At 43.1% G+C, this 20,863-nt stretch overlaps 1 protein-coding gene across 5 annotated transcripts in view; it reads left to right on the top strand.

The window, feature by feature from the left end:
* Window positions 1-20,863, top strand: part of ARHGAP15 (Rho GTPase activating protein 15) — a 575,316-nt gene that overhangs the window by 517,564 nt on the left and 36,889 nt on the right. The window contains exon 15 of one of the 5 annotated variants that reach the window (XM_064484737.1): window positions 13,357-13,840. The exons of 3 other annotated variants lie outside the window; for them this stretch is intronic. In XM_064484737.1, coding sequence (XP_064340807.1) covers window positions 13,357-13,384 — 28 coding nt within the window. In that variant the 3' untranslated portion in view covers window positions 13,385-13,840. Of the gene's footprint in view, window positions 1-11,033; window positions 11,188-13,356; window positions 13,841-20,863 lie in introns of those variants that run through there. One more of the 5 variants, XM_064484736.1, reaches the window with a different exon arrangement.

A 20,863-nucleotide genomic window follows, 5' to 3' on the forward strand; every position in this document is an offset into this window, starting at 1 on the left:
GAGAGAGGCGAATTTCATTCTCAATACAGTGAAGAACAAACTGGGGGATATAAAAGATCCCTCTGGCTGCCTGCTGGAGAATGATTTGCAAAAGTGGGTCCTCTTCCCGTAGAACCATGGTAATCCAGGCAAGAGGTTATGGTGGCTTCAGTGGAGATCTTAGAGAGATATTTTGAAGATGGGCAGGTTGGGTTTGGGAATGGTTAGGATGCAGTAGAGAAGGGAAAGGAGAAATCATGTGTGTCTGTTCCAGTTGGGGCTTGGGAGTGGAGAAACAGCAGTGCTCTGCAGCTGGGTAGAGCTGGAGAAGGAATGGGCTGGACAGAAGGAACTGACTGGAGACCTCCACTTTGGACATGGGAAGTTTGAACTGACTGTTACTCATTTGCCTTCTGTTAACACCTTCTTCAGAAAAAGCAGAGTGCAACACGGCTGATGAGGTTTTATCTGTCACCATGTACATACAGTACTGCTGAAGCCTGATAGACTTTCGAATAGATTGGGCAGTTTTGATTTTGTGAGATTAAATCTCTTTGATCACCCATTCCTTGGGCTGAATCCTTCCTACAGATTATTCAGCTAATCCACTACATGACTTTTCATTGTGAATGTAATATGCAGAATTGCACACACAAAAAATGTAAGCAACCGTGGTACACATAAGTGAAATTTGCCTACCACTCTTAGCCTGCCGAGCAGAAGTACATTTTTGTGTCTGTCCTCCCAGACCTGTTCCAAAGCACATGCAAACATACGTTGTGCGGTTGTTTATTGTATTAAAGTATATCACACTGCACATACCGTTCTTCAACTATTTTGCAACTCATGGACAGCTTTCCATTTCATTAAACAGACATCTGATTCTTTCTAATGATGACATAGTATGCCATGGTATGGATAGTCCACAATTTGCTTAACTGGTCACTGCATTAGGGAACATGCTTCAATCTAGTTCATCGTATTAGCTCCTTACTTATTTCATTCCCACAGGGGAACCTGTGTCAAAGTTCAGAACATCCCTTATTGTTAGACTGTCCCTTCTTGTCACCTGTCACCTCCACACACTGGCTTCAGTGAGAAACCCAGTGTGATTACGTGAAAGGATCTTGGGCTTTGAAGAAGTAGAGAGAGAGAGCTCTAGAGTCAAATTCTTGTTCTGTACTTTACTCCCTTTATGATCTCAAGCACATAAAATTGGATTAAATAATATCAACCATATCTTGTGGTTATGAGAATTAAATGAGATAATGCATATAAAAAGCCTGGCACAAGGTAAGCATTCCTCAGATGTTAATTCTTTTCCCTTAGGATCCAGACACACCATGACAGGGGTTTCAAGTTACAAGTAAATACTGGAGTGCTTATCTCAGTAACTTTAACTGGACGAAGTCATAAAACAAATGGAAAAGTATACTCTTGAATGCTGTGCAATACCTAGTCTCAGAGATCTTGAGAAATATCCATTACTCAGTCTCAATTATTCCTTTTTTTTTTCCCAACTGAAAGAACAGCTATAAAATGAAGAAACTGAGAATCAGCTAAATCCTACTTTGGAAAAAACACACACACAGATGAGAACCCATCCAATTAAAAACCTTCAAAGGATGGGAATCCTCCACCTTCATGCCACACAATACCGGTATTAACAACGCCTGATCGTGTTTCTTATATCTAAATTAATTTCCTGGTTTTGTTAGAACTTCCATTCAGTTCAGTATAGATGAAAACAGACATTTTTAACTAAGACTTAAGAGGGGATTATTGTATCACTTTCACAGCATTCACATAAGATTTTTTATTCTACCCGGAGAGAAAGGTGTTGTTTGCTAGCCACTCACCTTTCTTGAGTGGTGTGACCATTTTCCACCCCGCAGTGATTTACAAACTGGGTTTAATTATGCACAAGTGTGTGCACATGATTATATCTTGTTAAGCATTTCTTACTAAGTTTTTGATAAACAGCCAATCGTGGCATGTCATCAAAGCCTGAGAAGACTAAATAAGAAGATTGTTTAACGAGAATTTAAATATATTCATGTTTGAAAGAATCATTAGAATGTTTTCCTTAGTCTTGATGCATTTGGTAGCTCTTCAGAAAATCTACCATCAACACTTGTATGTAGTGTTTATTCCAAATTGTTTCAAATATATATATTTTGAAATTTGTTCAGTAAGGGTCAGGGAATGTAATGAAGTGCCAGAAATTCCACTTGATCTACGTCCTACTCTGTAGCCAACAGACTAGCACGCCTTTTTTTTGCAAAGCTCTGAGTTAAACATTCCTGTGAAAGCAGAACAACTACCAACTGAGAAGGCTTAATACAGCACAGTGGGACTAGAAGGTGGACGCACGTGCTGTCCGCAAAAGCCAGAATGTTTAAAGGGCTGTGATTATATTAACATAAGATTGCACGCTAGCTGCACAGGCTGAATAGCCTCGGAGTCCAGCGTCCTCATTCTTGATCAGACTCAGGGTGAAGTATGTGCTTCTGCTGTGATAGATTGAGACCAGGCATTCAGAATAAGCTATCATCTCAAAATGCCATCAACCAGAAACCTTTGTCAATAGGCACTTTCACCAGTTGACATTGCAGTGATAAGGACTGGAAGGTCCTGTGATACCCTCTGCATCATCGTTTAAATGGCAAGTTCTAGCTCTGTGAAATAGAGGTGTCAAATGCATGTTCCTTCAGCCTGCTTCTTTGGAAAGGCAGGCAGGCGAAGTGAAGATGAAGTTAATGGGAAGGAGGACCTAGAAAGGTAAGGTTTGCTTGCTGATGGGTAGTAGTTGGAGGTCGAGAGGCAAGCAGAGGGGTTATAGGAGAAACAGAGAACCACTGAGACTTTACGTGTCACATAGCTGCATGATGTGCTCCGTGTTTATGAAAGTTATCTGACAACAGAGTGTAGGGTGAACGAGACAGGAGGAGAAAAGAACCCCGACTACCCGGGAGTCAGAGCTGGATTTGAGTGGTGAACATCAAATGGAAAGCAATGCTCCGAATCTTGAGACTTTTCGAAAGAAAATTCCACCCAATTTTTCTTTCTCTCATTCCTTTGGGCCTCTTCCAGTCAGCCACGGGGACAAGTCTGAAGTTTCAATGCTGGGTAGTTATAAAAATCGTTCCCCTGATAGCAATTCAAAAAAAGCAAAAGGAGACTGTTTAGAAGGTACTTTTTTTCTCTGTTTCGAAATGCAGACAGAGGGAAGAGGAGGATGAGGCTATAGAAGGTGACTAATGATGTGGGGTGAACCCCGTTTTGTCAGATGTGAATTGAATCGAGCTCTCTGTATCTGCTGGTTGGGATGTCCCTACCGGCCGTGTATGTAATACAGCTCAAGAGCGAAAACCTTTCAAGTCTTCGTACCTTTTGAGCCTGTCATCTTAATTGCTAGGACCCTGTCCTAAGTAATGGCAGATACAATTGTACTGTTTGCTCTGGTGGAAACTTGGAAACAACCTAAGCGTTCAATGACAGGGGAAGGTTACATAGAACATGGTACATCGTATGAGCTTAACAAAATGTAGTAGATAGCTAATTGTTTTTAATTAGGGAAATGCTTGCATTAATTTAAATAAAATCAAGGATACAATATTTTATATACTCAAAGAGAGTATAACTATAAATACGTGGGAAAGTTGTGCATCTGGAAAAGACTGTAAAGCTATTTGCTGAGATGTTAATATTTTTTCCTTAGAGCTGTTGAATTATGAAAGGCAGTTTTCCTTTGTGCATTTCTTTTTCTTTCCTAACAATGGGGTAGAAAGAGACATCGAGGTTAAGAGAACAGGGAAGGAGGGCAAAGAGGCTTTAGAGTTAGGCAGTAATGAATGTGAGTCTTGGCCCTGCTACTTACTGGATGTGTCACTTTGAACTGACTTAACTCTAAGCTCTTTTCTTTCCCATCTGCAAAATGAGGATCGTAATAGAACCCATTTCTAAGAGTCTTGCACAGTTCCTAGCACCCAGTACGTTCTGGATAAGCATTATGCATTAACATGCATTATTTTTATAGTGAGAGAAATATAAAATAATTTCTAATGAAATAAATATAAGAAGAATTGCAGAGGCTGGGTTGCCAAACTTCCTGGCTTCCAGAAAATTCTTTATCTCATCACAGAATTTTTTTCCAAACCCTGAGTTTCTATAGTGGCCTGACTCAGCCAGGTTCCCCTGGTCCCAGTGAAGCTGTTGTCACATATTCCACAAACCACATGACACCTCCTCGGCCCTGTGTGAGCTCCCCGGCCCGATTCTAGCCTGTCACCAACCCTCCATCAGCCTGATCTGAATCTTGTCCCATGTCCTCAAATCCAGCTAGTCTCACCTTCAGCGTGGTGGCTTGCTGATGAGAAAGCCTGGTCCCGCTGACTTCCAGGCAGGCCTGAAGACACTGGCAATGGCACAGGTCCTTCTGGGCTTCCTGTCCCTGGGCTTCCTGTCCGGGGCCTCCCAGCACAGCGGTTTCGTAGGGACAGAAGTTCTCATGCCTCGTTATGTAACTTAGCAGGACGGCTCTCACAGTGAGAGTTTCCTACCAGGCAGAACAGAGCACTGATCATGGGGAAGCCTGGCAGGTGACATCATTAGAAGCGAGTAGGACCTCACCCTATACCTCAAATCCCCAGTGTAAACACTCTTGGAATTTTATCAACTTCGTATCCACCTAGAACTGGTGGTGACCTTTTCAAGTTCTAGAATTCCTGCTGCCGTTACTATGAGTAAGGTGTCCTGGCTATTGCTGAGTCTTTACTCACATTTTTATTTCCAGGAGAAAATTAACATACAAGAATTACAGAAAATTTCAAAAAGAAATATAAAAAAGTATTTTTCACCTAGCAAAACTGAACTCATTAGCTAGATTTACTTTGGGGCATGTGCATTCTGGAAGCCAGAACAACCTCAAGTGTTTGGTAGCGAGTGGGACGAAGACAGTAATGAACTTCCAGTTCCCACACAGGTGTGCATTGTCCAGAGAAAGTCAAAATGTCTTAGAAACAGGTGGCTTTTAGAGGTGACATAAAATAACGTCACTCCTTGATTTTCAAAAATAGCCTTGGAAGAATTTATTTGCTGCAGATTTTAGATGCTAAGAAACGTTCTTACAGGAGACTTGCACTTTGTAAAATAGACTGAAAGGAGATCATTGACTCCAAGAAAATCGTCCAGCTGTTCATAGAATTCCAAGGTGAAAAAATGATATGGGTGAATAGACAAATCTCATGGAAGCATGCCAGTTGAATGCCTCGTTGAAAGGCGAAACTGTTGAGCTGTGGCTATTTTGTGAAAGTAAAACGATATTTAAAGCTTCTCTGTGGTCTTCACGGATGTTAAATAAAATATCCTACTAAAGTATGTCGGAGGCAACTCAAATGAGGATGACCTAGAAATAGGAGGGCTGCATGAGGAAACAACGGTGAGGAAATAATCGGTCCACCCTGTCTTTACAACGGCACTGCGGGCATTTCTGATTTTGGTGGAGGTGGGGCGGGGGGGGGCATGCTGGGAAGTGAGACATGGCTAGACGTGGACCTGGAGGCCCCCAGCCCTTGCCCTTCTCTCTGGTCCTCAAGAGCCATGGCTGGGAAAGCTCTGCCTCCCGTTGGGCCTCTGAAGGCCCAGGGCTGGTGTGCTTTGGAGCAGGCTGTGTTTTTCTGTGCTGCCTTCTGGCACTCCACCCTTTTTCTGTACACTTTGGTCTCTCACCCAACCACAATACCTGATATCCAGCGACTTGCAGGCCATGGGTATTTTTACTGGAAAATAAAGGACCTGTGCAAATTATTTTCCTTTTTTCTCTCCGCCCCCCCCCCCCTTTTTTTTTCCCCTGAGAAACAGGGGCTGTGAGTTGTTTGAAATAAGCCAGAAGCCTAATAGCTCCTTTGCCTGTGTATTTGAAATGGCACCCTAATCACTTTGAAGAGCTAATGTACTTCCTATGAGTCTGAAATTTCTCAACTGGACTCCCGTGGCAGAACTTGGCCCGGTAGTTAAGAAAATTAATTACTCTGATCGTGAGCATGAAGCAATAGTTCCCAACTCCCTGTAGTAATCATTAAAATGTCATCTACTTAGGAGACATCTTGGCACGGGATTTATAAGGTTTGTGAGCTGGGGACCAAGGTTCAGTGACCCTTCCAGCGGTGGATCCTTGCTCTGCAGGAAGGCTTTGGGAGATAAGGTTTTTAAGACGGGAGTGAAATTATTACTCAAGATCTTTTGATTTAGCATCTGAATATTAGCATTAACCACTGAATAATAGAAAACAAAACAAAACTTAAAAGGGCTACTGCCTATTTATCACTGTCTTCTCTATTGTTATTGGTGGCCCACTTCACAGGGGTATTTCTCGCATAAGAGGTACATTTTTTAAGTTTCCCCACTCTTTTCCACTCTGAATCTTGGCCTTTTACCTAGTGGAACGAACCAGGGGTTTGAAATCGGAAGACATAGGCTCAGGTCCCAGCCTCAGCCCTTAGAAACTACATGACGTTAAGAAAACATTTAATGCCTCTTAACCCTCCTTTTTGCTTACGTGCGAAATAGGTGAGATAAATTCACACTTGTGAAAATGTTTGTTAACCGTGAAAACCTATCTACCCATTCCATCAGGAAGTCTTAAATGAGTGCCTGCTGTATTCCAGGCACTGGACTAGATCAGAGTTTGGCAAACCGTGGCCATGGGCCATCTCCAGCCTCCTGCCTGTTTTTGTCAACAAAGTTTTATCGGAAAACACACACACCTACATGTTTATGTATTGCCAGTGGCTGCTTTCAGGCTACCGTGGCAAGAGGTAAATAGTTGTAACCAGTTGCACGAGGCCAAAAATATTTACTATCCCACACTTCGCAGAAAAAATTTATTGCCCTTTCAACTGGAAACTAGAGGCATAAAGAGGACTCCTGCCCTCACTTATCCTGTTGGTAAATTGGTAAACAATTTTAATAAATATGGTGCAGTATCACAAGACACTGTAAGAGCACCAGGCAGAGGCTGAAATTAGCCTAGAGAAACCAGAGAAGGCCTCCTAGGGGAGAATACACGGGCCATCTTTAAGGGCATCCGTTTGGCAGACATCAGGCCTGCTACCAGCAGAGAGAAGACTGCGTATGAAGAGGCAGGAAGGAGAACCACGGTGTGGGAGAGAAACGGTGGATCCTCTGGAATGATGGATTGGGAAACATGAAAGAAGAGGCAGAACATAAGCCCAGAATGTAGTAAACTAGAGCTATATTGCAAGGAACATCACACGCTTTGTTAGAGTTTGAAATTCAGTCTGGAGACGTAAGGTAAGTCTCCGAAGGGTCTGAGGCAGGCATTTGAGGTGATGTGATTTGTATTTATGAAGATTTCAGTCTTTTAAAGTGTGAAAGATAGCAGGTATGAGGGCAGCACGAGAGGCAGCAGAACCTGTTAAGAAGCCAGTCTAATGATCCAAGTGTGGAGGCACTTGAGGAAAGAGATGGCTCCAGGAGGCAGGAGGAAGTGGGCTCGAAAGGACGTGCTCCCCAAGTGCATGCAAGAGGTTCAGAAGGAAGATCCCAGGTTTTGAGCTAGCTGAATGGTGATACCCTTAACTCACATAGAGCAAAAGGAGAAAACTAGAGGCATGAAAGAAGCTGAAATTTTTTGGACACGTGATTTGGTCTTTGCTTATATTTCATTAGAAGAGAAGATATGTATGTTGGAAATGCAGGAAAGTTGATTGGGATCTAGGTATGAATTTGGGAGTCATCAGTTGAAAGATGGCAATGGGGTAAGGTCATGAATAAACCCAAGGTGTGACCCTAGAAGAGAACTGAGGACAGACTCCTGGGGGTGTCCTCATTGAAGAGGTGGCCAGAGGAAAAGATGCTGAGAAAGGAGTCTGAGAATGGCATGCCTGGTGGAGGATGAAAGAAAGAAAACTTAGTGAGAGGAGAGATACTATATTTTGTAGTTAAAACTATTGCTTCCACAAAAGGGACCTGGACAATTCCCATGATAACAGGACATTGGGCAGAATTCCTAGTGACAATGAGCGACTGTTCTAACATTCATCTTCTGGCCCTTGAAAAAAATCACAGGAATAAATATATAATAATCCAGAAGAAAAAAAATTGTTCTATAATATAGTCAGGTCCTGGAAATATTGGTTAAGATGGAAATGATGGACGGGTCCCTTCTTTCATTAGCCCGTGAGCTCTAGGAGGCAGGGATTTGTATCTTTTCGATTCTTGCTCTATCCCCAGAGCTTTGTATGATGTTCCACACATTATAGATACTCAGTGCTTTTTGTTGAACAAATGGAATTGCGTGAATTCATTGAGAGATGATTATAATCTAATAGCTGTTGATGGTTCCAATTAGGATAACTTCTTAAGCCCAGAATTTTAGAAACCTGATATATATCAGACTCGGACTAGGGATATTGTGCTTTGATGGTGTTGTTAAGTAAATTGTTTTTCTCAAGTTTATCTGTCCTTACCTGATATTTATCTTTTCTTCATGATGGAGAGGAGTGGCAGTAATTGTAAAAGAGGCACTATTAACACTATTAAGACTGCATGTTAAGAGGCCTGGAGTACAATGATAAATGGGTGCTAAAGGAAGCTGACTTTACTGAGTAAGTCTAGGTCGGGGAATCTGTGACCACCCACCAGTGTCGGAGCCTTTTAGATCAATTGCTGCAGTCCAGGGTGAGATTGCCAGTTCTTCTGATTTCTTGATTGTCTTGGATTTGTAACAGATTTGGGAATTTAAAAACTTAGTTTTATATCTTCCATCATTTCTCCCACCACTAAATTCAAGAACCTCTATCACCCCTGCCTCCTATCCTATCAGCCAACCTCCCTGTCCGTCTTCTGTTCCAGATCCAATATTGACTTCCTACTACCTTGAATTATTTAGCATCAGGTGAAGAAAAAATGTCTGATTACAAAAGCTCGATCTCTGCTATTAAGTGTATAATGAAATTTGGTTCCCCTGTTTTATGGAGCAGAGACAGAGCAAACGTCAAAGAGGAAGGGGGAAGAAAATCAACCAGACCTCAAGTCACCTGATTTCCAGTCCACTTGACCACACTCTGCTTCCTTGCCAATACCAATACCCGATTGTTTCCAGGGGAAAAGGAGGGAGAAAGACAAGCCAACTGTGGCATAGGCTCATCCACTTGAATAATCTTTTTTTTCAACCGAACACCAGCTATAACCCCAGCCTTTTGAATAAAGTTGCCTAATTAGTTAATATACTGACATATTTAAATAAGGGGCTTTCTTGGTGTCTGTCATTCTGTCTATCTGTCTCCCTGTCTGTCTCTCTCTCTCCTCTCTCCCTCTAACACAAGGCTTTCTACCTCAAAAGCACCAGGAAAAGTTTTTAAGGGTTCTTTGTAAAAGCAAGCTCCATGTCCACATTTATTGATGTTTCAGTGTGTGTGTGTGCGCACGTGTGTGTGTGTGCGCGCGCGCACACGCACGCACAAATAGAAAGAGCACATTTTTTAAAAGGCAGCGATGGTGCTGTCTTTTACCACCTTCTAGCTCCTCCTTAAATGGAAAGCACTGAACCCAGATGCCCAACCACGGAAGACAGTCTTCCAGAAGCAGCATCTGGCTTCCTGGCAAGCCCTTCAGGCGAGCTGTTTGGGGAGCTTGCTGTTGTCTCTGGGTCTGTCCCGTGCAGCAGATACCGTGGCCTCTGGCGGGCACGTCCAGGCAGCTGCCAGTTCCTTTTGGTTCACCTTTAATTCTGAGAACAGCTTCCCTCCTTTTCATTTCTTACTGGGCTTGGTTTTCTCCTCCCCCCACCCCTGCCGCCTGTAAGAATTCCAGGACAAGACTAATCTCTCCTTGCTGCCTGCCCGTTCACTTCCTCTCCAGGCCTCTGTGTTTTGAACCCCGAGCACAATCCTCAGCCATTTAGACCTACATTAAAATAGGTTACCCTTAATAATATTTTAGCCACTCCTTGTCAGCATAGCTCCTTGTAAACTGTGGGGTTTTTCCCTGAAAATAAAAAACAAAACATTCCATCGGAGTAATTTATTCTGGTCTGTACACAAGATATGAAAGCATTCTCGGCATTTGCCTTTTATTTAGCTAAATCACATTGGCTCCCCACATCCTTGTCACACCACGAACAAAAGAGCATTGCAGGACTGGAAAAGAGGAGGCAATACGGAGGCATTTACAGATAGCTCCCGCTTCAGGATGCTGCAATTTTAAAGTTGGTTTATTTTTTCTTTTACCTGTTAATATATATATATTTTTTTAACTTGTGAAGGAGTCTGTGGGGTTTTTTAATGGGTAATTGTTAAGAACACAGAGTCCGATGGTAGCCCACGCACCAGGAAGCCGTGACAAGGTGCTGACAAGTCCAGCAGCAGTACCCGGCACGCAGAGGAGAAAGCAGAAATTAGAGCTGCAGGGTGACATCCAGGAATAGTTAACATGGGGTGGCTGCACATTTCCATGGTGCTACGGGTTTTTATCCTCATGCAGGAAAAAGTGCAGATTACATATGAGATTCAGACCTCAAGACTGTATTGTCTGGGCTGAAAAAAGACTGAGCTTTAGAAATCTCAGCCATACATAATAAGTCTGAGTCTGTGGCCAATGCCAGACTCAACCCACACTTGACTTTGAAGAGGTACACAAGTGAAACCAGGGGCTCACCTGAAATGAGAGCCTCTAGGGGACAAAGAACTGAGTTTAGGGGCTGTTTGGATCAGGAATGTCTTAGAAATCATCTGTGTAAGGTAGAGCTCAAATTTAAGATTAGAATTTTTAAGTCTTTTTAAAAAAATCTCTGCCTGAATAACATTTTCTGGTCTATAATTTCTCCTCTGGTTAATTTGTGAATGTGTACAAAGGAAGCTGGAAATACATTCAGAACTGAGAAGCTTTATACTAAATATTGCCCTTTGTATAGAGATTACTGTTTCTCACTTTTAGTAACTTCTCTTCTATGTCATTCTCACATTCTTTTTAACTAGGTTCTTTTCTCTTACATTTTTTCCTTTTTTTTTCTGTCTTTTTCCCAATATCAGCATCATCCTCAAGTTCTTCCTGCAGCCCCTCACTCTGAGAACTCTCTTCATCTTCCGAGCGTTGACACATACATCGTGCATCTCCCGTTTACTCAGGATACAAGTACAGAGCAAGGGCCCATCACGTGATAGACTCTGAGCCGGAAAGAAAGACAATTTACCAGGAAAACAATCAGTTCCTGGGATCTGGGAACTTTATTCACTTATGTTATCAGTCTCTCTGCCCTTATCTGGGAACGTTCGCTTCCCTCAATCATACTTTCACTCCCAACTTCTGGCTCCAGCCCCTCGTCTCCTCTCCTCGGAGAGATTTGCAAGGCAGCCTACCTGTTAGGCATTCAATTAGTCCATCCATGTGATTCAGGAACCCCCTACTCTTCTTTCCCACTTTCAAAGAGATGAGTAGAACACTTTGGGACAGGGTCACAGCAAGGAGTAGGCAAGACATGGGTGCTGGCACCCGGGCACTAAAAACACTTTTTTCCCCTACTGTCCGTGAACTATCAGCAACATAGACCTCTTAAGAAACATTTTTCCCTTTATCAGTGTGTTCACTCACTCACTCACTCACTCATTCATTCATTTCATTCTTTCATTCATTCATTTAGCTCCTAGTGTTTCAGATATGAAAAGATAAAAGAAATGACCCCTGCTCTAAAGGAATTTTTGTCTGATTAATTTGTGTCTCTGCGCTTGGACATCAAAACAGAAATGTCCTCACATGGTGAAAAGACATGCAAAGTATGATACTTTACCTAAATCTGATTTTTTTTTTCCCTTTGAACAGTCTTTGAGCAATCATGTTACATCCTAGACAAACTCCACCCTCAAGCCCATCTCTTCTCTGATTAGAGCACAGCTCTGTCCTCGTGGCTCCCTGCTCCCCCCACCCCACCCCTTTCCCACTTCTCTTTCATTTCCAGCTACCATTTCACAGCCACAAATGCCTCCCTAGTACAGACCTCTGAGTCATCAGAAAGGGATTCCTCTCCTGGTGCCACGTTTCCTGCTGAGGCTCAGACACCCCCCACAGAGACAGTGATCCATTTTATGGGTGGCTCACACGTCCAGCTATATTGTTCCAGCTGGTGGGAAAGGAGAAATAAAATGCGTGGCCCACTCTCTCCGATCTCACTCTCCATTCATATCATGCTGAAAATAACCAGTTCCTAGAGGGCCGAGCTCTTAAAGTAATTCATACTTCCCTGGCAACCACAGGCATTTACCCTTCCGCTTGGTAGAGGAAGCCCTGTTTTCTCCACCCCTTACCACGTTCCTGCTATTCTCTGCTTGAGTTTCCCCTCCAAAACCCTATGACAGGCCAGGTAGGCCTAGAAGCAGGTGGCTACGTAGAGAAAGAAAAGAAAGGCTCACTGTCACATTCTAATTTCTGATCCCAAAGCACTTTTATCCAAGGAACGGTAATATAGAAGAAAGCAGGCATGAGCGTGTGTGGGATCGAGGGCCGTGGAGAGAGTGGGGCGGGGAGGGACACGGCCGGAGAGAGGCGTTTCGTTCATCACGAAGGCAGCCACCTGAAAAGCACCAGCTAATTAGCAGTCTGTAGCCACACAACACAGCAGTTTAGTACAAGAAGTGAGCAATACTTTACCTAATTGAAACTACAGAGCCGACTTAGGCTGCATGCAGTTACGCAGACTGGAAGTCAGCCAGGACACTGAGGTTAACACCCCTTCTCACACAAAAAGCACCACGGGAGTGTCAGTGACCACAAGCGGGAAAGGCCATCATCCTGCGGCCCATCCTAAAGGCCTCACCTCTCACAACCCAGGCTCCATCGAAGAGCTTAATGGCGTCAACTAATCGGCTGGGGAAAAAGAGCGCCCCCTATCAGTGCAGGGGTGCCGGTGCCTTGTGCCATGTGGCTAATCCAACCTCCTCCGGAAACCATGTTTTGAAGAACTAGAACGATGAGGAATGTAATTGATGGAGGACACCTGGGGGTCCAGTGGTGGACAACAGGGACTGTGAGAGCTCCTCCACCTGCTAGTCCTGCGGCCAACACGACAGTCTCCTAACCATCGCAGAAAGTCCTAGCTCAGGGTTTCTCAAACTTCAGTGTGCTTATTATATATCAACTCACCTAGGGATCTTGCTGAAAACGTAGATTCTGATTCAAGAGGTCTGGAATGGGGCCTGAGATTCTGCATGGCGAGCAGGCTCCCAGGTGCTACTGTCTGGGAACCAAAATTTTAGAAGTCAGTTCTCGCAGGGAAGCGGGCAGAAGCTGGACAAAGAGAAAGAGGACTTTAGGATGAGATTTAACACCCAGAATAATCAGGATCACTTTCATTTGTCCTAGGAACAGAAACACGGAGAGTCCAAAATAGTAAAGAATCCAGTCCACTCCTAAAACCCACCCTTAAAATGGCTTTTACTGTTAGAGGGCGGGAAGAGGCACAAAATTTGGTCCCTGAACGTGTTTGAGGAATGAGATGCCTACTGTCTACAGTGCTGGCGTTTCCCCCTCACCGGTTGGTGCAGAGACACACCAGCCAGCAGTGGCTGGGATGAGCTCCCAAGAACCACAACTGCCTGTCTTTCAAGATGAGTCAAGAGAAGACCAGATGGCAGAATGCAGACCCTCAAACCTGACCAATGGACAGTGAGGACAGTGATATCTTCCTTCAGAGCCTTGTAAAATAAAGTCAGAGTTGCTGAGAAACGTCAAAGAAAGGGCTTTGTATTTAAGCTTGTGTTATGCAAACGTAGTTTATTGCTGAGTGCTGTGGACGCTTTCATGCTGAAGCCTGCACGTACCATTAAAGACTTAATTGTTGGTTGGATTAATGATTATATTCTTTATCTAGTTATTTCCTAAGTGCTTTTTATACTAATATCTACGTATTTTGTGACTTCTTAATGATAGAATTCACTCTAGATGCCTGGAAACACACACCCATGCACATGCTTAAAAAGCAACACCCAGTTAATCCCTGGTGAAAGTAGTATGGCTTCCTACATTTAGTCATGTTGTAAACACGCTTTAAACTAGATAAGGCTGGAGTTTAAATTTACATTTATCCTAATATGTAGCTCATCAGTATAGCTACAGAAATGCTATTGCTTGCCAAAGATACATAAATTTAGGATATCATTCAAAATGTATCATTTGAAATGTTCAGCTGTCTGAAGGCAGCACAGTAAAGTACCTCATTTGAACAGTTAAACAGTATGTGTAGGAAGATGTAGACTGAAGTCATTAACAAGTCTGCAATGAAAGGTGGACCTTAAGGTAGGATTTGAAGCACAGGTAGGATTTGAGATGTACCAGGGTGTTCTGCGGGTCCACTGAGAAAAGCCAAGGGAAGCCAGGATGTGACAGGGAGCACCTGGGGAGCACCTGCGCTAACTCTGACAGGGAGAAAAGGAGGAGGGGCACCCATGTGCAGGGAGGGACCAGGGTATGGGTGAAGCCCCGCAGGAAAGTTGGAATCTGAAGTGTCAGGCTACAGGGAACCAAGGCAGGTTATTGAGCAGCTAAAGAATGTAAGTTTTGCCTTTAAGTCTCTCAGTTTATCAAAGGGTCTTCTGTAAAATGGATTTGGGGACGGAGGAGCTAAAGAAGGAGGCTGGAGTTAGGCTAGAGCACAGTTGTTCCTGTCTTGGCCGAGGAGCTCAGTGGGAAGAGAGGAATTTCTCTCTTAAAGTCAGTCAGGGATATTTGCTGATGAGTTTGAAATGATGGATGAATGACCAGAAAGAGTTCAAGACAATGCCAGGGGGTCCAATTTGTAGACAAAGAGGGTGGAGATGTCACTGATAGAAACTGGGTTATCGATGGACTTGGAGCACAGGCTTTGTCCTAGGAACTTGTGCTACATCAGTAAACTTGACAGAAATCACCTTTGCCCTCAGGGAGTTTACATAATACACATAATGCATACGTGATCAAATGAACATAACAAACAAGTAAATGCCACAGCCAGTGAGAATCTGAGGGCTGCTAAGGCACTAGAACAAAGGGGGTGGAGTAAGGAGGGTCACGGGTGCTGCAGGGGTGCTGAGGCCAGTAGTTTACAGTCACCGGGAAGGGAAGCCCTCACTGCAAAGGTGAGCTGTGAGGACACCTCAAGTCTTGATGTCTTCGAACCACAGCAAAGCAAGGAGGCCAGTGTGGTTTGAGCAGGAGGAGGGTGGGGAGAGGGCAGGAGAGGAGTCACAGGGTTGACGAGGTCAGATCACCCAGGGCCTTCATGGTCACTATGAAGACTTGGTCTTTGCTATGAGTTAAAGGAACAGGGGAGCCAGCTGTACAGTTCGAGCAGGAATGACATGAACTGATTTCAGTTTTAAAAGAATCACTATATTGAGAATATGTTCTAGGAGAACAGGAAAACCAGCTGGAAAACTATTTAACTTATCCAGTTACCAATCTAATTAGAAAGAATTATTTGTGGGTGGAAAATTCTTCATGCATTTGCCTCTCTGATAGGTTAAAAAAACATAAAGTAGTGGCTTCCAGCCCCCTGCTTGGATGTAAGTTTCCCAGATGCTTGACCTTATCTACCTTGCAGTCTGTGTGTGTGTGTGTGTGTGTGTGCGCGCGCTTGTGCCAAATCTAAGGAGATAAAGTGAAATCCAAGATTGTACTGTTGTTAGAGTTTGACACAATTGGGAATTCAGGCAGAGGGTCCAGCCCAGACACCTGATACTGCACTGAATCCAAGTGACCACGGACAGAGCATTGGATTCAGAGTTTGCATTCTGGTCACTGACTCCTGAACCCGGTTGCGGCAGACTAATACAGCTTCCTCAGTTCCCTCTTCTGTATTAAAGGAGATGATGGTACTAACACCTCAGGGCTTAATTCAGAGTTACATATAAATAAAAACCCCATTTGGTGTAAAACACCAAAAAGATGAAGCCTCCTGTCCCCCAAGCTCCGAATGCAACCACAGACAGCCCTACTCGGCCTGTTGAAAAATTGTAATTAATCCTTCCATATGGGTAGTTGTTAACTTTAATTCCTTGAGGGCAGGAATCATCTCTTCCTACAGTGCGCCACGTAACCAGCACAGGGTAGAGCAACAGGAGATTCTTAACAAATCATTTTAGCAAGTGTGTTAAGTGAAGTTAAGCTATTAAAGGAGCAAATGGAGATTTGGGAATCAGCTCCTTTAGAGTAACTATTGCAAAACCATGAGAGCAGATGCACTCACCGCGAGCATTCAGAATCCGAAGAGAGAAGAGGGAGTTAAACACCACTCTGGGGACAAGCACAGTAAGAATCACCACTGGGCAGTGAGAAACAGTGTAGAAAATAAACAGATAATTCGGAATCATCAACATTGTAAAAAAAAAAAAAAAACCTGAAGAGTAGCATCGACTAGTAAAAATCAGTAAATAACTTCCATTCAAAGGGGGTCCAAACAAATGTCAGTTAGCTGTCATTTCACCAGTTGGAAATCTCTGATAACCACCCACTTATCTAGTAACCACCCTCTAACACAGAGATAACTCAAGTTCCTAATGAAAGCTGCAGGATTCAAAAGTTCCCTGCAAATTATCAAAGGGTGATAATGTGGTGTCCATTGTAATTTTAATATTAGTTGCATTGTTTGATTACTGCTGATCCACGTATGATAATATAATGTGTTTTTTACCAGAGCATTTGCTTAATCAGAACTATGTACTCCCCAGGCCTTCTAAGTAAAGACAATTTCCTGGGAATGATGGAAAATGGCACTTACAACAATTTTCCCAGTCTGTTTCTTAAGTACATACTTACCAAGCCATCTTGCAACATACCTAGCCAATAATTTCCATCTCCTCTCTAGAGCCCTCTTTTAGTGTCTTTTTAACTGACATTTTGGAATTCACCTGAAAACACCAACAATTTGCCAAGACAAAACTTGGCCTGTGGAGAAGACACCATATTCAACACCAATCTGGAGAAAACAGCGTACTCACTTCTTTTATTCATTATGATCGTAATATTTATTTTAATCGTGATCACAGTTTGAGGATTGTAACTCAGTCCAAAGAAAACTGGCCTCCAAGCAATAAAGAGTTAAGACCAGAAAGTTCACCCCTGGACCCTTCGCCCCATCTTATTTCAAACCTTCCTTCCCTGTGGTACCACAAAATGAATAATGCCTTAGACATAGTTTTTACAATGCTAATATTTGAACAGTAAAAGATACCTTAAGACCTTCATCAAGATTTTTTAAGGCCTCATTTAACGTCAGTGTCAAGGTTCTGTGAGGAATAATTAATATAACAAAACAAGGTCTATATGCCCATCGATTGCCAGGGGATTTATGCAGGTAACTCATTAATGCTGCAGGGGGTTCTGCATGTAAATCCCGAAGCCTTGATAGCGAAATGGGACCCAATGATTTTTTCCCCCTATAAAAAACACCAACAATGACAAGTATAAAAGCAGATAACCTGAATATCTATACAAACAGCTATATGGCTTGTAAAAGTTTTCCATTTACATCCTGTCACCTCTTCTTTTCACATGTATAAAAGATGGGACAATTATTTCAACAAACCTACCCATATAAATCAACGCAGTTTTGCTGTGGGGAGACTGGGTGTTTGAGGCATTTAATATTTCAGCATCGCCAGATTATCACCGGGATCCATTTCGCTTTGTGGTCAAGTGCATGATTAGCGCTGTGACAGGATATTGGCCATTTTCGTAGGAAGATCTGCAAATCCTAGTAAACAAATACCAGTTGGAAAAATTAAGAACAAGTCTGTGGACTGGAATGCACCCTACTTGTAATGGGAACAAAAAGCTGGCAATCAAATCTAAAGAAAAAAGCTAAATCACAGCAGAATGACCTACTTTAAGGCATTTGCCAAAGAGGCAGTGTTTTTAGACAGCTCTTCTGAAGTAGCGTCTTTCTGTCTATGCCATCTGCAGATTTATTACTGCCTGAGAAAAACAACCAGGAAAAAAAGAAAGCTCTATTTGAATGATACTAGGAGCCTGGTCTATAGGAAAGATTCCAGTATTGTGGGCACCACACCCACACCTACTGATGTGGTCCAAGGTTTTGCTTTGGAGGCACCTAATTAAGAAACCCTGACTCATTTACATGGAGACGTTTGATCTAAATTACACTCCAAACCGCACCAAATTGGGAGCATCTGTGAATGTGAAATGTTTGTTCCCTGTGACGGCTAGAACAGGGCCAGCTCTGGACGGCACATGTTCAAGTGACGAAAAATATTTCACATGTAACGTACTTCTGAGACCCACTTTTCCACTAATAATTCATAGTGATCCTAACCAGTATCTGTACTTCCACAATTATTTCAGGCTGTGAAAAATTATGTCACTTTTTTTTCTACAGCTAGAAAGAGGTAGGAGACCACCTACTTTGTTTGTTGTCATTGATAAAAGGACTTAAGAGCAGCCAATAGTAAAAAGGCCAAGCTGTATGGTGGAGAGGCTGGCATTACATCTACCTTTTAACTGGGGGTCCAGAAATGCAAGCAGCAATCTAAAGGGATGCATCTCGAGGGTCACCCCCTCTCATCACTGGCTTAACTTCTCAAGTTTTCCACTTGGCTTGCTGGTTCTCAGTAAAGTTTTGCTTCTTCAACTCCTCTGAGGCTGTCTTTGTGTCCAGAAGACACAGCCCATAAAAATGAGAACACTGATAGATTAAAAGTCACATTATCTGCAATTAAAGGGCGTTTAGATATAGTCCATCTCATTTCCATCAGGTAAACAGTCTAAGAAAGTTAAAAAAAAAAAAGTTCTGCCATTGGATGCTAAGAACAGGACGTGGCACATAGTTCTCATGAAGGAGTGCTGCATTTCAAATACAACAAACAGGCAGTCCACCCGGCACTCGGGCACCTGTGGGCCACTTCACCTTCTCAGGCCATGCACCACCTATGTTTCAGCAGGAGTCCAAGGAACAAGAAAGAAACTTTTTAAAGAATTCCAGATTCCTTTGTCTGAGAAGATACTAATGTATTGATCTGATACACTGTTTTTCGCAGTAGCTAGGATGAGATTTGAATACATTAATAGTTTCAGCAGCAGAGCCCGGGGAGCCCAGTTAATAACTTCTGCGTGGGTCAACAGATAGACTTCAGACAGAGGTAAGGCTTTCGGCTCTCATGTTGGTAATACTTAGAGAGATCGAATGAAAGGGGCTGTTCTCCCAGAGCCTTTGTTGTGGGCATGCATCGTGACAGTATGGAGCCAGAGTTCTTCTGGTTGTCTACACAGCCTGGATTCAATAAACTGTTATATATGCATATTATGACAATGTGGTCAAGGAAGCCAGACTTTTCTGCTCTACCTTTGAGTGCCTCTATAGCCTGAATCTGGTGTTTATTTTTCTTGTCCCCATTCAATATGTTAGCATATTCATAATTTAATACAGGTTATGTTCATTTTATAATTAAAGTTATGAATTAGTTGGGAAAGCACTCAGACTATGCTGTATGAAAAATATTCATCTCTTGCTATTGCATACTGGGTGGTTCGGTGTGAATCCTAAACCCCAACAATCCCAGACTACCTTAGTTTGCTGGGACTGCCTTAACAGAATACCCAACTAGGTGGCTTTCACAGCAGAAATGTATTTTCTCGCAATTTTGGCTGCTGGAAGTCTGAGGGTGAGGCGTCAGCACGTTGCCTTCTTCTGAGCCCTCTCCCCTTGGATTGCGGATGGTTGCCTTCTCACTGTGTCCTTATGTGGTCTTTGCTCTGTGTGTACGTCTCCCTGGTGTCTCTCTGTCCCAATTTCTGCCTCTTATAAAGACACCAGTCACATTAGATGAGGGCCCACCCTAACGGTCTCGTTTTAGCTTCATTGCCGAAAACCCGATCTCCAAATGTAGTCACCTCGTGGGCACTGGGGTTTAGGGTTCCACACATGAATTGATGGGTGGGGGAGGGGGGCTAGGGGTGTAATTGAGCGCATGACATACTCCAAGAGGGTATGCATAGCCGTGCTGCTGACATGCCCTTGCCAGATGTGTGTTTATTTGCGACCAAAACTAAAACTAAAGTTAATAATTTAAAATCTGCGGTATTTTTCCAGTATGATTTCTCAGTCACTTCCCCCATCAGTGAGAAATCAGGATGACTTTCTGAGGTTTAGGGGAAGCGGCAGCAGCAGCGTGACTCCTCTCATACCTTCTTGCTAGACTGGAAGGAAGCAGTTGCCGAATACAGTAAGTGTTACCGCAGTGCCGGCCCCGAGCTGCACCCGCCTTCAGGGACCCCTGGTCCAGAGGCGTAAGTGCCTCGCTCTCCATTACTGCCGACTTCCATTAGGAACAGATAATGCGAGAGATATCACTTTCACAATAAAACATTGCACTTACACCACACCTTTCAACTCAGCATTTCCAAATGCTTTAAAAATCATTATTATTTTTATTATTTATTCGTGGAATCCCAGCAGTCTACTCAGCACTGGGAAGTGCAGTCAAAGCCACAGCGCTGTGGTCTCAGTTACACAGCCTTAAACCGACGCTCAAGTTTCCCCCTTGAAGTGCCAGTAAAATATCTGAAGGTGGATGTTTGTATGTGTGTGCATGTTTAGGGGGCAAAAAGAGAGAGAAAGAAAAGAAACTTATCTGAGTCCTCCTGCTCCTTACATAGCTGAAGAAATTCAGAAAAGAGTCGTTCCATAGTGTTGCTCCGATAAATGATGAACCACACCAAGGAAAAAGCAAGAAAGCAACCACGTAGTTTTGGACCCCAAATTCAGAAAATGGAAATGAATTGCCCTAATCAAGGGCAACTACAATAACACTTTTCAAAGGGTTATTAGGCAGTGCAGGAAGTAGAAATCAATCATGGCCTGCATATTGTTCACTGGGCA

Source organism: Camelus dromedarius, chromosome 4 (genome assembly GCF_036321535.1).
Source record: "Camelus dromedarius isolate mCamDro1 chromosome 4, mCamDro1.pat, whole genome shotgun sequence".
Taxonomy (NCBI): Eukaryota; Metazoa; Chordata; class Mammalia; order Artiodactyla; family Camelidae; genus Camelus; species Camelus dromedarius.